At 47.1% G+C, this 16,433-nt stretch overlaps 1 protein-coding gene across 1 annotated transcript in view; it reads right to left on the reverse strand.

Moving 5' to 3' along the window:
• LOC128726151 (atypical protein kinase C) overlaps nt 1-16,433 on the reverse strand; it is a 58,144-nt gene that overhangs the window by 3,022 nt on the left and 38,689 nt on the right. Inside the window, exons 5-11 of the mRNA XM_053819944.1 lie at nt 5,724-5,809; nt 4,944-5,102; nt 4,284-4,459; nt 3,987-4,193; nt 3,607-3,917; nt 3,429-3,529; nt 3,120-3,314 (exon numbers count right to left, since the gene is read on the reverse strand). Coding sequence (XP_053675919.1) covers nt 3,120-3,314; nt 3,429-3,529; nt 3,607-3,917; nt 3,987-4,193; nt 4,284-4,459; nt 4,944-5,102; nt 5,724-5,809 — 1,235 coding nt within the window. The remainder of the gene's footprint in view (nt 1-3,119; nt 3,315-3,428; nt 3,530-3,606; nt 3,918-3,986; nt 4,194-4,283; nt 4,460-4,943; nt 5,103-5,723; nt 5,810-16,433) is intronic.

Consider the following 16,433-nt stretch of genomic DNA (forward strand, 5'->3'; position numbering starts at 1 on the left):
CGTAAATCTAAAGCGTGCGAAAGTAATACAAAAATATCTAGTAAATAATGCGACTCAGTTATGATACTGCAAAAATATAAGCCAAAAACATAATGGTACAAAATACATAAAGTTTACAAATAATTGTTCTGCACGTAACACAGCTATTGATTATACATACTAGCAAATATAGAATAATAAATATGAAAAAATATATAAAATCCCTTCCAGCATGCACTGAAAATAGATCGATTGAACCGGGATGACGCAAATGATGTGAACGCTAGATGATATTAAACCTCGTGAGGTTTAGCTCAGCTCGCATTTATATCCGATCAGTGTGCAGTTTTCATGAGCTCAAAATACACGATCATTCGTAAAATTCCTTTCATAGATACAACGCGACACATTCGCCGGAGGATCCGGAAACGTTTGTCCTTTCTTATTAAGGCGTTGGCCACCTGGCGACTTACTGATCGTCTGGAGTCAGCTCCGCCGGTTCACGCGTAAACTGCGGATCGAAGTGACAGGTTATGTCCTGATCGCACCCGTCAAATGATGGGATGTACGGTGGTGTCACTTCCTTTTGGGCAAGCTGCAATCCAGCCGGAACGATCGTTACATTTTCCGAGGATATCGATATCAAAATGGATTACGATTTGCGGGAAGGGCACAAAATCAAACACGATATAAGAAAGCAGAAAGCCAACGTATAAATTGAATTCTTGTGGAGTTCCGTCTCAAAGGAAAATAAATTCAATGCGTACATCGTCTAAGGTGTAATGTAATATAATTTAGAAACGTGTTTGTGAACAATATTGCTGTCATATTAACAAAGCTGTAGATTATGTGTTTATTAACGTTTTTCGTTTTTAAATAAGTGTGTGAATATATGCTATGTGGTGGATAAACGAGCTATTATTGTTGATAAACAAATTATAATGATTAATGATATGTTAAATGGTCTTTTATGAAAATATCTACTATATGCTTTGTGCTATAGATGATAACGATTTAAAAGCTTAGCGATGTGATCCTAGGTGAGGCACAGAAATCATTCAAATTGTGACAATATAGAAGCGAAAATTAAGAGCCGATAAATCTAAAAATGCTGTCCTGTTTACCCCTAGCTGAACTCATTGTACTTCAAGCGACAATTATGATAAAGATAATATCTTGCACACACATAGCGTAAAACACGCATACACACACACTGTCGAGCAACGTCCCATTGCGATAAGTTTTGGCATCCCTTTTCCGTGTGCCCTTTCATACAGCGATGTCCTTCTGTTTTCCTACCACTCGATCCAATTAAACACCCTTCCTAGAAACCACCCTGCGCAGTGGTTGTGGTTTGGTGTGTGGTAAGCTGTCTAGGATGAATCGGACTCATGGCAGTGGAAGGGTACGAAAGCCCTTCGAATAACAAAAAAAAAGTCCAACATAAATAGCTTGCCATAATCCAATTATATCTGCGCTCCTTTCCGACATTTGCGGTTTCTATTATTTTTTCAATGCCAATATCCTTCACCACAGGGAAAGATTGGACCAAAGCTTCGCTTTCCTACGAATCGTAGGCGGCATTTTAGTGTACCGCCTTGGATTTCCCAGTACGCGTGGAAATAACAAAATTAATAACCTACGCGCCATGGGCAACTGCTGTTGGCGGTCGGACCAAGGCTAATGTTGTTGTGTGTACCAGAATGCCGCCTCCATTACCGACAACAATCAAACTAATGGCGAGCACTCTAGCGGATTTTTCTCGCAAAACTTGTGGCTGCTAGCTCAACGGTGAAAGACTGGCTTCATTACTACTTCGACTGCCCCGTCAGAATACGGTTGCGATTAGCATTATTTCTCCCCAGCCGTTTGATAGAAGGAAATCACATTTAAAACAATTTTGTAACCATAAAATAAACACTCACTCTAATTTACAACTGCCAAACAATGAGGCACTTTCGGTTTCTCGGGGAAAACAAAAAACCAACAACAATTAGTATGGTGCTGCGATGGAAGTATTTGGTTAGGTGCTTTTGCGTTGATTGGCTCAAAAAGTTACATCAGAGCTATAAAAAAAGGAGCTACGGGTACCATCCATAACCGCTGACGAAGGAACAATACGCAAATGATCGTCCCATTTTCCTGGTAGTAACCCACTGGCCACAAATCGGTAACAAATCCTCCGTAGAACCCCTACCAGCGTTCCCTCTCGTTTGAGCGGATGTTCAATTAAAAATGAATGTGTAACCCGTAAGTCAACACACGACTTCAGCAGCGGTGCGGTCATGTTTAATAACAAAACCGCAAATCCCTTCACCTCACAACCGCGAAGGTCGGCCGGGAACGGAACCCAGACGGATTAAAATGATCCAGTTTTCCACCGCCTCATCTGTAGCATCTGTGGCTCCCTGCTGCTCTATCTTTATCTGCAAGGTACATTTTAAATTACTTTGTCCACACGATGGGACCATTCCCGGAAAATTACCGATAGGAATTATTTAAAGTGACTATATGGGAGAACATAATTTTCACACTTTCTCTCGGCGCATTGCACCCTGCGATTCGCAGCTGTAAACAATTTCGCCGATAAATAAAGCAAAGCCGGAAATTGACTGCTTAATGGTTGAAAATGGTGTGAATATTAATGAGTGGAGAAAAAGGTATAACGGACGAAACAGAAGAAAAAAAAACATTCCTGCGTTCTTACGCTTAACGGCCAATCGAAACCAATGAAAAGCAATTACGGTAACGGAAAACACGGTGATGATAAAGGACCAAAAAACAAAATGAAGAGCAAACAATTGTAAAACTCAGCGGTGAAATAGATGCATTTTCAGAACGGACGAAAAGAACCGGTAACGAAAATGTAAATATAAACTCAATTACGAATGGCGACGTGCACATGAAACCGATGGAATTCAGATGAAATGTTACTATCTGCTGTCAATCCAATTGTTAGGAAGTTTCCGTTTTGTTTGTTTGATTGATTTTCGTTGTTGCTTTTTGTGTCATTAGCTTTCGCTTTGGTTGAAAATAAAAAACACTATCCTCAAAACGAGTAAGGAAACACGCCATGGACATTAGCGCTTCCGGCGCATTAACGTCACACGGAAATACAGCTTTCGCCGGCCGGTACATACCATCTCCCAGTCAATGCTCTTGAAGAACGAATGATTAATGATGTCCAAAAAGGCGGAATCGCGATTACAACCCAAACGGTCGGCCGGATTCTTGTTGAGGAAACCTTTCAGCACGGAAGCGGCCTTCACGCTCAGCGAGCGCGGTATGCGGATCGTTTTCTCCAGGATCACTTGGAACAAATAGTCCTCGGTGTTCTGCCAGTGGGCGCCAAGCGGAATGCATTGAACCGAACAAAGGAAAAGAGAGTGAAATGTGTTGAGTGTTAGGAATTACTCCACCCCACGCTCGCACGCATCACGACGACGAACCTGATCCGGATTCTCGGAAGCACCAGCAATGTCGAAGGGACTGCGCCCGGCCAGCATCTCGTACAAGAGCACCCCCAATGCCCACCAGTCAACGGAGAAGCCTACAAAGAAACGCCAACGATTAGTGGTTTTTATTTGCGGATACGAAAAATGCCTCCACGCGCTTCCGGTTGCGTACCGTAGTCTTCGCCTCGCAGAATTTCCGGTGCGATGTAGTTGGGAGTACCGCAGAATGTGGACGTGGTGTCACCGGGTCTGATGCCCTCCTTGCACATGCCGTAATCGGTCAGCTTGATGTGTCCCTCGTGGTCGAGCAGCACGTTGTCCAGCTTCAGATCGCGATAGATGATGCCCTTCTCGTGAAGGAAGTTCAGCGCAAGGCTGATTTCGGCCGCATAGAAACGGGCGTGCTCTTCCGGTAGCCGGCGCTGCCGCTGCATGTGGAACATTAGATCTCCGCCGCGCACAAACTCAATCACGAAGAACAGTCTACGGAAGGTACGGCACAGCCAAAGTGAGCAAGGGTTTCGCGAAAAACGGACGAACGTTACTGCTTACCGCGATGGCGTCTGGAAGCACGAATGTAACCCAACCAGGAACGGATGGTTCGAAGCCGTCTCGAAGACGTGCTTCTCCGTCTGAACCCAATCGATGTCCTCGTCGTCGGTGACGAGCGCCTTTTTGATCACCTTCATCGCGTAGATGCGACGGGTCTTCTTCAGCTCCACCATAAGCACCTTCGCGTAGCTACCACGACCGATGACTCTGTGTAACAGCGAAAAAAAAGTGCTAATTAGATACCCGTCCGTTTCGACGTAGCAGACGCGATGCTTGTTTTAAGCCTTCGGTGCTTACCGGATCAATTCGAAATCGTTCAAAGAATACTGCCGCTGGGTGGCGGGTTCCAGTGGCTCCTCGACGTTGTCATTCACCTCGACCGGTACCTGATCACAACCGTCGCCCGAACGCAACTCCGACGGGTATTCCAACGGCGCCTGGATGACGTCACCCGTGCTGGATTCATCATCCAACTGATGCTAGAAGCGTAGCGAGGCATACAAAACAAAAGGAAATTTAATGGAATTCCAGGACAACCCATCAAATAGAAACCGAACGCTCAACGATTCGCTGGAATCGGTTACGGAGGAATATTGAATTTAATTTTCAACTTTGCTCTCAAACCTCTTATCGAACGTAGCGCGTTAGTATGCTTCTTGAGAAATTCCTTTTATGTTGTGGAGGTAGCTTTCGAAGAAAATAAACCATAACCACAAGAACGGGTATTGTGCAGATGGATTTCAGGGGAGAAGGAAAACAGACAAAAACATATTCCACAACTGCAACTACCGTATCGAACCACAAAAAAAGAGAGCTCCTGCAAACATGCACCGTTGCAACCGGGGGTAGCAACAGTGCATGGAAATGATTTTCCCTCGCTTTATCACGAAACTGCGAGTTACTGTGAATTCCTGCTCTAGCTCTTGCGCATACTTACATTACCGGGCCAATACTTACATCACGCTCCTTGAAGACCGGTTCGACGTGCTCGTTGCTGCACGGTTTGTTGCCAAGCTTGTGGCACTTTTTGTGCACCAGCAGCTTGCACTGAATGCACTTGAATCCCTGCCGTCCTAGACCCCAGATGCGGTCGTGGCAGAAGGCGCAGAAGGCTTTCTGCAGGTGGGTGGGTGTGTGTGTTTTTGTGTGAGAGAAAATGGCAGTAAAAGAAACGAAAGGAAAAAGAAAAAGAGATTACATGTAAAACGGTAAGCAGCGTGCCAGCAGCAAGCAAAGGTCGGGAAAAGCTCTCGCCAGCTTCGCAGTGGATAAAAATTAAATTTGACGGCTTTAAATTAACGGACTAATAGGGTTTCACCCGGTTCCACGTGGCAAAGGAGTGCCACACACCTAGACGTTCCATTATCGCACGACCTGCCCGTGGTGATGGTGGGTCCGGAAAAAAATTAAACCAAGGGATAATATTTTTTCTCGCCATTTTGTTGCTCGTTAAATTTCATCTGCAGCACCATTACCGGCACGCAACCATATACACACACGCGCGCACGCTCGACGATGCAACGCCGCATATCCACATTAAGCCCAACGTGTAATGAAGAAAATTCAATAGCCTGAAACGGAGCTGCTGACGCCTGCTCTCAGTTCTGACTTCCGGAACCGAGCGGGAGATCGCTGGAGTCGATGATAGGATTAAGGCGCTCCTTGTAACAGCTTTTCCAGCGCTAGATCGATCGAAGCAAAAAAAAAATGGAATGGATTGACGGCGCGTATACTTACTCGATTGAATCGCTTCGCTTGGAAGATGTGTCCATTTATCCGGTACAGCTTACGCCATCTTCTAGCTCCTCTTCGGTAGATGCTACCTGTGGGCAAAGATGAAGCGCGCGGAAACGATGCACATTAGGCAAGTTTGGTGCGAGAAGTGCTTATATAATATATTAGGGGTATCGCATGAATAATTCGCCATATTGCTCACTACAGTTGCTTCGCGGAGCGCCCAACTGTGCTGGTTGCCATTCCCAGCGCAAACAAGCACATCCGTGATCCTTGACGGAGCGGCAAAACTCTGAATAATGCGAAAACTTTCATACATAGTAATGAAGGCCGGGATCGCGTTATTTATCCATTCATCACTAGAAACAGACCCACCGAAACAAGTAAACCTTCCCTCGCGCGTGTGTGTGTGTGTGTGTGTGTGTGTGTGCTATGGGACTCACTTAGTCAGTTCACCGAATTAACTACAGCAGCAGCGCAACGACTCTCTCCACGCGACGCTCTCGAACGTCGTCTACGTTATGCTACTTACATTCAGTTTCAACTCGCCACAATTTCGTTCGTTTCCGAAATGGTGGAGAGTGCTCGAAGTGCAACTTCGATAAGTTTAGCCTCGCTGGCAAGCGAGATATAATAGAGCTTGAATGTAGTTAGAATGTGCTTATATTTCGCTCTAACCTGTAGAACGAGCGGCATGATTTCCAGCCATTCCGCCAGAATGCACCCGTGCGTGTGGCTGCGCGACCCCGACGGTTTCGGACAAAGTGTACAAGCAGCGAACGATGCGGACAATCATGTTTTGCTGGAAGTAACGGAGATGCTGCTCCACAGCATCCAAACAACTACTGTCACCCACTCATCCTGACGAATTTCGTGGCATGGTCCACAACCGGGTTGGCCAATGTAAAGCGCACGCAAAGACGGTAAAGATTCGGAAGGACGAACACGCAGCAACCTTGTTCGGCATTAGCGGTTACGAAAGTTTCCCCGTGCAAAAGGACGCCACGGGAAAGTTCGACCGGGTGAGCCGAGTGAACCAACGCAGGGAGAAGATGTTACCGGAACCGCTGCGAACAGGATACAAAACCACCAGGTATACTCGCGGCCCGGGGAAACATTCCACTTTTCCTGCACACGCTGGTCGCTCGGGTCCGATAAAGACTCACCCACCAGACGGATGCCCAGGTAGGATGCTAATATTTGCGTTTTGAGTCGGTGTTCCAGACTTACGTACACAAGACGAACAACGTAATAAAATTGGATTCGGTCACGCACTCGAGTCTGCTGCTTCTGCAACCACAGCGACGTTACTTAACAACCGCAAGCCTTGCCGTTCAACGCGAGCAACAGTTAGCGTATGGTGGGTGAAGATTTGATGCTGTTAGCCGCAGTTAAGTGAATTGAAATGGGAGTGCGACAGAGCTTTACAAGGCGTTGTTTGTTGTAAGCGTTCCCTCGACTGCATCATACTGAGGGATGTACGAGGTCCTCGACGAATCAATCGTCAACGCGAGGGCAGCAGTTCAACATGAATATGTTATTCTTTTGTAAAAAAAAAACGTTTATTACTTCGATAATACGTTAGGTTAAAAGAGTGTATATATAATTTATTTGTTGGCTTAAACTGCAGCCTGGTAAAAGCTCCGTACGTAGACAGCCATTTTGGCATGAGCGTTATACATCCTTTCGATAATAAATACACTTCCTCTTCGTTATGGCGTGAGCATTAGTCACTAAGCTGACTCGATATCACGCCCGTGTGAATAACCATTCACAAATACCATCATCTCACATCGACAGTGCTTGGTTGCTCGTGGTTTCTGGATTCAACAGCCTCCACAGCTACCCAGGCCCTAGCTGAACCGAAAACAGCCCCAGGGTGTGTGGCCACAACCCAGGACACATCCCAGGCACAACCGTGCGCCTTCATCCGCTCATCCGTTTACTGGTGGAAAATCTAATAAACGCAAACTAGTCGGCCTGCATCCGGCACACTGTGGAAAAGGCGTAGAAAAAACCCGTAGTCCTGGTGCGACCACCTTTACACCCCGGCAACGCCTGGGGATCGTTTCGTCCCGTTCTATCAACATCAACAGGCCAACCCCCTTCGGTGGGATGGCCTGTTCTCGATAGGAGAGGAAAAAGTACAAAGAAGAAGAAAAAACGAAGTTGACCAACCAAAGCCTCCCGGTGGAATGTGGATTGCGTTAATGCGCATCTCTCTTGCCATATCACTTTACCCGCCTCCGGGTTTACTGTCCGGGTGCGTTTTTCCCGAGACTGGCCGACATCATCACACCCCGGAAGGATAATTGGATTAAGTCAATTAAGCCGTTAACTGCCCACAGTTCTATGGGGAAAAGAAAGGCAAAAGTGCTTTGAGAGGCTGTCGCTGGACGCTCTGGCTGTAGGAGCTTTATTTATTCGCCGATTGGAAATGCGAGAACCCAGCAAACCTGTGCAAACACGGGGGAATCGTTCGGGGACAATTCGGAGTAGCATAGGTGAAAAAGCACACACACACAAAATGCTAGCACCCACCTCGTGATTCACGAATTATGTGTCACACTCCGCAATTCCATTTTTTTTTGTATTTGGTCTTCCGGCGGAGCCCCATTATTTTGGGCATTTAATAAATTCCAACGTGTTGAATATTTTGCACCGAGAATGGCAACCCAAGCCCAGCCAGCTACGATGGTGATTTCGATCAAACGAACATTTTATTCCATTAATTACACAACCCACCATCCGGTACAACCCGAAAATGTTTATCCCAACATTAAAGGCCAACGGGTTTGCGAGCACCACCACCGTGTGCCTGGGTCGTGTATTAATTTTGCAAACAAAAAAAAATTGCTCAACGTTCACGTACGCGAATGCCCAACGACGGTACTCCTCTATCACACGGCATCTACCGGGAGGAGGCACACACATTACGCTATATCCCACAATCGAACAGTACATTCCGGCGGGCTATATTTCATATTTTACATTCCCATTTTCCCAACCACCCGCGAGAGGGTGCGTTTAATCCTGGCACTTTACCCCACCGACCGGACCGACGTTATGCAAAGCGCACTGGTCGCCGGAAAAAGGGTTAGGGCCTCGGTGGCTGCTGTGTGGTGGCTTAACGGCAAAAATTAATATTCCATTACTGCTCGTTTCCATTCGTTGCCGTCTACGGCCCACTCCTGCCGTCGTTCGGCGATCAAACGAAGCGATTTTCCTCGAAACAGCCACCCGTTACACAGTGTCCTGGCGACGAAAAGCAGGACCACGAGCTGGCCCGGTAACGGATCGTTCCTGGCAACCATCGTTAAGGCCGAACGGCCATTCGAACGAGCTGCCAGATCGAGTTGGGTAAGTTTGCCCTATCCAAGCTCACATTGTACAGGCCCACAGCGCTGGTTTGGGTGGCGAGGATCTCTGCTAGAACGTGCGGCGGAATTGCAATATGAAATTGTCCAAGCACCGTTGAAAAGTTGTGCAAGCTGTACGCGAACCCGGTGAGCCTCATCTCGAACCCAACGGCCGGAAGTCCGATGGTTGAAAATCGGATACAACTGGCAAGCGGAAGCGGGCGATGCCGGACCTATGGACCTAAAATACACACACACTTCAACGTGTATCAAACTTTCTCTGGCTCACAATGTGCGGCTTACGGGAAGCTATCAGCAGCCGCTCATTAACTGCATTACGTTCCGTCGTTTAGCGTTTCGGGCTTTCGGAACAACTATTTAAGCTTCATCAATCTAAAAGTTCAACCTAGAATATGTCTCTTCCCAGCCGGCTCGGGGAAGGATATGTAAATTTTGGGCTTACGAGCGAGAAGAGAAACGAACGAAACATTCACTTTGGTAAACTGGCAAAAACTAGCTCACATTATGCGCGCCACCGCCCTGCTGTGTAATGCAACTCTCGCAGGTTCCTAACGGAAGATAAAGAGAATACGATCCATTGCATCGACGGTTTTTAGCATGTTTTGTTGCTCGAGACAGAACGCTACTAAAATCGAAACGAAAACAGCATCGTAAAAACCGTACCGCTCTTTTTAAACCTCGAGGTCTGGGTGAGCCTGATTATTGGATTTCCACGAGGAGTGTTCGCACATCCGACGGGATGGATTTTTCACCCGAGATAAAGTTGTGCGCAGTAGTTAAGCAGAGATAGTGCTCCGTCTCGTGCTTATTGCTCAACTGACTCCTTCTGCTAAGTTTTGAGCAAAAAAAAACGACCTCTCATTTAATCACGCCTTCGTTTCGCTTAGCTTCCTTGCACAGTGAACGATCTCTCCGGAATGGAACCACAAAAAAAACTGTTATAGTTTTCAAAACTGATAACAAGATTTAACACCCTTCCCGTTTCGCTCGACGGGGGACTGAACGGTATTATTTTGGGACCAAACCGGAACCTCCGGTGGATATCCGCCCGTTCTCAACGTACATTGTGCATTAAAAATTCAAACCCCAACTGCGGCGACTCACCGCTTCCGGTAGTGCCACTTCCACCGTACAGCCAGCCAGCGAATGAGTTTGAAGTTCCTTTCATTTCATAGCAGGTACTAAATTCATAATCCTTTTTCCTGCGGGATGCGGATTAAGTATGCCATCGGCTGCCAGGGTGCTCTCCTGCGAGACATCATCACAACGATCACACCCATCGGGTGGCGTAATGGCGAGCCAACAAACCTTGGTCGTTGGTCGGCGAGAGGAGATATAGGGTTATGTAACTGCCTGCCTAAGCCCACAAAACGCTCGAGCACTCGAGCACATTGCATACGGACCGTTCCATCACCAGAAAGCCAAACCGATGAGCGATAAACCTGACGAGCTTTGGGTTAAAAAGAGAGCTGCCCTTCCCGGTTCCGGATTAGAGTGAGCGCAGGTTTTCCACTGTCTGGTGAAGCTAGCGGCTCAAACCGGGCAAATGTTTGAGCGGGGCGATAGGGGATAAAGGAGCAAAAGTGTCCACCATCTGCACCATCTGCTGCCCTTCCGGTGACGGTAATTCATCTCTTTAATGAGGCGCTTCTAGCGCAGCCCACAATCAAAACGTAACATTGAAGATATTCTTCATCCCGGTTCTGGTAGTGTTTTTTTTTTCCCCGAGCACAGAGCACGCAGGGCGACTAGGAAACCGTATGACGGGTTGAAAAACCGAAAGCTTTCCTCATTCGTACGCCAACTCGCAGGAGCATTATGTGCATAAATTATGTGTGCTCACTTTTTCATTGTTGCTGACAGTCGTCGTCTTTCTGGCATGCGAGCTCGAGCTTCATCAGTGAGATTACAATTAACCGAGACACGAGTTAGCCAGAAAGGAAGTGAGAGAGAGAGAGAGAGAGAGAGAGAGAGAAAGAGAGAGAGAAAGGATGGAGTGATGTAAAAATTAAATTATCATTATATACGAACTAACCCAGCACACACGTTCAGCTCAGCTTTCACTGGGCCTCACAGCAATCATTGCAGTAATTCAACATTGGTGCAAAAAATTGCTATTCGTGTGAAACATTGAAATGATAATTTTGTTGCAATTTGTTGTAAAACAACAAGCGACGAGTACCAAGGAATCCTTGCATATGTTCAACATTTACATTCCTATGTTCCCATGAATCGCTTGTCGTGAATTCGCATCATTGTGCTTCGAGAAATTCACAATCACGAAAACATGTAAATTACCACTGCTTTAAGGAATTAAAAACGTATCTTAAGACAGCGAAAACACCAGAAAAGCCTCTGCCGATAGATAACGAACAGTGTCGTAAACGTGTTGCGGAAGTAGCGAGCGGCGATAACAAAAGCGGTTGTTAATTTTAACGAGTGTTCGTGGACTGTTTGAAGATAACCATGATTAAGCTGACGTTCTTATGAAACTTTTGCAAAACGAAACCCACTCCAGCACACGTTCGGCACGCCAACACCTCTGTCTTTCGCTTCCGAGGAAAGTACACGGATGAGTTCATTTTTAGTTTATCTGATTGAGATAGTGCGGGTGAAAAAGCCCCCAGGAAGTCTATCGAGAGGTCGTCCATCAAATCAACGGTGTGGATGGTAAACAGCAAATCCATGGATGGTTGCTGTACGGTGATGAAAAACACACTCGCTGTAGGAAAGGTAAACAGGGGCTCGCCCTCGAATCCATCAGTCGCCGATCGTCACAAGACGGCTGTTGCTTCGTCGCACCTGTTGGAAGCGGAGATTTCCCGCTAGGATGTGGCGTTTGGCTGATGCCTGCTATCACTATGAGCGTGTGGCCGGCAGGTGAACAAAAGAAACCACCTGCGAAAGTGAAATCTTCCGCTTTCTATGGCGCATGGAAGGCGTTGCTGTCTGTCAGCTTGCCCACCGCGAACCCATCCTGGAATCAAATTCCAAAACAATCCCCATGCGCAGTTGATTGCGTTTTCCGTACTCCATCGTGTTCACGATGGCAGGAAAGGATTGGGAGCCATCCAAGCGCGGACGAGTTGTTCCTCAGGCAAACAAATCAAACATCAACAATCCGACGCCAAGGTCCTGCCCGGGAACCGGTGCCCTCCGGCCAGATTGGCTCTGTTCAAATCGCGAGTGTTCAAATTTACATAGAACAATCAATCGGAACAGATGCAGCGCCACCCGGCAGCAACACCACGGGAGCGACGGCGAGTGAGAGTGATAAGCAACGAGTTCGTCCTGTTTGAACGTACGCGAAATCGTGCTTTTTCTGGACGCGCGTTTTATTTCCCGGCAACGGAAACGGGCACGGATGTTGAGCAGGGCTTGTTGTTTGTCTTTGCAGCCGGCGACGACGACGACGACGCTCGATTCCGAAACCGAGGTGACAGTTAGCGTGTTCCGGCGAGCGGAGAAGCCGTGAAAGTTTGCTCGCTGATTAATCTGCTCATCACGGGGTAGGCGGAAAACCCGGGTTTGTACAATTGATTTTCATCCTGCGCCTGGGCATCTGGTGCTCGCGCGAACCCGCGGCAACAAGTAGAAAAGCAAATTCGGGTTCGCCGGTCCACCATGGGAAGGTTCGTTGCGGGAAAATAGCGAGCTGCGCCTCGTAGCTCCAATTAGGAAAACCCTTGTGCTGGCCCGGTAGAATCTAATATTCACGGTCCATTTGCTCAAAGCTCCGGTACGAATAAATGGTGCGAAAATGAATCAAAACTTCAATCGATTTTTCCTGCCTCGTGTTTGTGTTTTTGTTTGCAAAGAACATTTTGTGTTCAAAGTAATGTCCCTAACGCGGCGCTAAGGAAGCCGGATTCGTCCATGAGCGAGCTTACGAAGCGATCGTTGCTAGCTATTTTCTATTCAAATAAATTATACAATGTATAAAACAATTCCCCCCTAGAGAGAACTCTACTGCACTTTAGTGGTACCGGGGTGGGTTTATTCCGAGAATTTCATGAATTTCTCCATGTTTCATTTTGAGTTTTACCATCAACTTGAACTCAGCGAGGCTTCTTTTGATGACGACGTAATAGTTAATTAGTATCAATTTTCCCACCCACACAGGTGACAATTAACAAACCTGGAAAGCAGTGCGACTATTAATTACCACCAAGATTAATAGATCAAAGATCAAACAACGACGATGTGCCAATTGTACTGGTGCGAAAGCACTTCTAATTACAGGTCCAATCAGAGCACCCACTCCGGGCAATCCGTGTGCCATCTAGGAGGTGTGAAATGGAACGCAGAATATAATTTCCTCCTCACAAAAAAGGGGCACAGCATTGACACAGTTACTATGGTACCGATATGCAAAACAAATACCACCTTCTTGTCAACTATAAAAGACATTAAGGATGAAGGATGCCAGATCTTAAACAGAAAGCGTTTCGAAATGAACCTTTCACGGCGCATCGCTTCGGTTCGTCGAGAGTTTCTGCATCGCATCACGCACTTCACTGAGCACTCCGATTTCTTCATCGTCCAGCGGTACTTCGAGAAGCTGTTCGCGATCCACTTCGTGGCGGAGGGTTGGCGTTGGCGAACCCTCTGGTATCTCTACCGCACGCTGTACGGGTTGATCTATCTCAGCTACGTGCACAAGGCGTACTGGGTGTTGTCCCACTGGCAACCGAACAGCCTGAGTAATGCCAACATCCTTGGTGTGCTTTGGTTCTTCAGTGCGGTCATCCTTCGCGTGGCCATTCTGGAGTGGTACTATCCGGTGTTGATGTGCATGCGCACCTTCCTAAACGATCACTCCTACCAACGATCGGACCCGTGGACTTTCACAAGACGTGCGGACTTTTATCGTCGAAGCAACCGCTTCACATTGGCTGTCATGACGGTGAACTTCATCGAGATCATTTGCTTTGCGGCGACTAACGTGCTGATGCTGGAAGATTTCATGCTTCAGTTTCGTGGACAAGTCGTCGGCGAGTGGCCGGTGCAGATCGTGTACGGTGTGTTGACGATGTGCTGGGGTGGTATGTACTGCATGGGTTTCATGATGTGCCACATGCTGCTTTGTACCTTCTGGTTGGAGATCGACATCTTGCTGCATTCATTGGCACAGGTTGGACGGGAGTTGCGACCTGCAGCAAACCATCTCGAGGGAAACGATGGGTCGGTTTTTTGGGGCGACATCATCGAAAATCTGCGACCCCATATATACCGACTAGAAGACCTGCTGTCGTGAGTGATTTCTCGTCGATTTCGAAGATGCTCTGCGTACCTAAGCTAATGCTGCATGATTTCAGCAATTTACAGAAGCTGAAAATAGTCATCGGTCCGATCGCGTTCGTACAGTACTACAGCACATATCTCGTCATCGCGGACTGCTGTCTTATCCTGGCGTCGGGTGGCGTGTCGAGCTACTCCATCGTCTACATCATCTCTATGACTGTATTTCTCACCGAATCGTTTCTGCTCTGTCGTGGCATCGAAAATTTAAGAGATTTGGTAAGAAACCAGAGCTACACACAGCCATAAGGAACACAAATTTCATTCAACATATCCCTCACAGAAGCCTCGCATTGCGGCAGTGCTGTACGATTTCGATTGGACACTGCAGCTGCACTGTTCCGATCGGCGAATGATCACACCGTACCGTCAAGTCAAGCAGACATTCCTGCTAATTACGGCACAGTCGGGAGAGACGATCAACTTTAGCTTCGCTGGAGTTGGTGAAATTTCCATGAACAGCTTCGCCCAGCTGCTAGAGAAAAGCTACTCGATGCTCACGTTTCTATTGCAGTTTGCAAAGTAAAAGTGCATCCACCCAATCACTTGTGTAACGCCAAGGTAAATCACCGAGAAAAATGGAGTATGACTGCACACTAGCTTCATAACGATCAGTTTCCCACTAAGCCACCATCATGTTTGTCTGCCACTGGCTGGAAACCCCACCCAAAAAAAAAAGACACATCAATTGTAGAAACCACTTTATTTGATTTATCTACACGAATCTTCCGCCTTCATCTCCCGTGCGATCCCATTTTGGACGAGCGTTTGGCGAATCGGCTCCCCGGCAAATAAAGTGTCATAAACAAATTTCCACTGCAATTTATACGGTACGCCTACGGGCCGAGTGGGCGGCGAACCAGCAACCAAACAGGGAAAGTTTCCCGGGACCGAAACACGCTCCTCTTCACATATTCGCACATTTTACCTAATGGATGATAAACATATTGGAATATGGAGAGGTCCCGGCTGAAAGCGTGCTGGCAGTATCTACTACGGTTGGGCGATTTTATTTTGCTGCTTTGCCGCCGTATTTTTGGCCCAACCATTTTTTTCTCTCCATTTGGCTTCTCTTTTTATCTCTTCTGGCACTCTCCGTTTGCGCCACCGCCCACTTTATTGCGAAAGTTTGTCCCCATTTGCGCATTTAGTCCTGTCCGGTTTGGAGGCGGTTAGGCTGGCCCCAGGCCAACAGAAGCCCACAGGACACACAGGGCAAGGAAGCCTTTGAAGGGGGGCGGCATTTGGCAAAACCATTCACTTATGCTCGCAAAAAGTGTATCCCGACAGATTTTTTTTACTCCCACTTTTGCACACCAGCAACCGACCCAGCGCGTTTCGATGTTGGGCGGTGTGTGCAAAAAAAAACCGTTCCATTTTGCCATTTTTTTGTAGTCTGTTATGCATTTTTGCCTCAACATTTGAGCAAAAAAATGTGGAAAACGCATAACTAGATAAGCTTTCAGCGTACGCTCAGAGACAGCGAAAATTTTCGCTAGCTCCTGTATGCACATTTCTCATACGTGTTCGTTAGAGAGTGGTGTTGTGGTAAGAGCCAACAGAAGCGCAAAAAAGCGACAATTTTATCTACCAACGAAATTCACCGGAAGCATCACGAGTGCAGCGGAACACAAGAAAACCCTCGGGGAGCTTTCGTCACGTCCCTATGCACCGCAGCACAACGACCAATAAATGTGTGATGGACAAAGAAAAAATACAGCTCAACTCTAGCCGCGACTAGGGGTGACGAAAAACTGCATGTTAAATCATGTTTTCGAAAAAAAAGGCTCTCCTAGCCGGGGAGACACACGCGCGCCCCATCGTGCTAGGAAATGGAGCGCAAAAGTATTTTTAAAAACATTTTCCACTCAACGATAGAGAAACGCGCAAAAGGACAGAAGATTGATATCCGATGCTGCTGATGTCCTGGTTCTCGTTGCTTCCTTATCCCACACCTAGATGCTTGCCTTCGCAATTTGTGACAGCATTCGAGACACAGAATTCCCTGGGTGAGTCCGGGACAGCGATGTGT

The sequence above is a fragment of the Anopheles nili genome, chromosome 2 (assembly GCF_943737925.1).
Source record: "Anopheles nili chromosome 2, idAnoNiliSN_F5_01, whole genome shotgun sequence".
Classification (NCBI taxonomy): domain Eukaryota; kingdom Metazoa; phylum Arthropoda; class Insecta; order Diptera; family Culicidae; genus Anopheles; species Anopheles nili.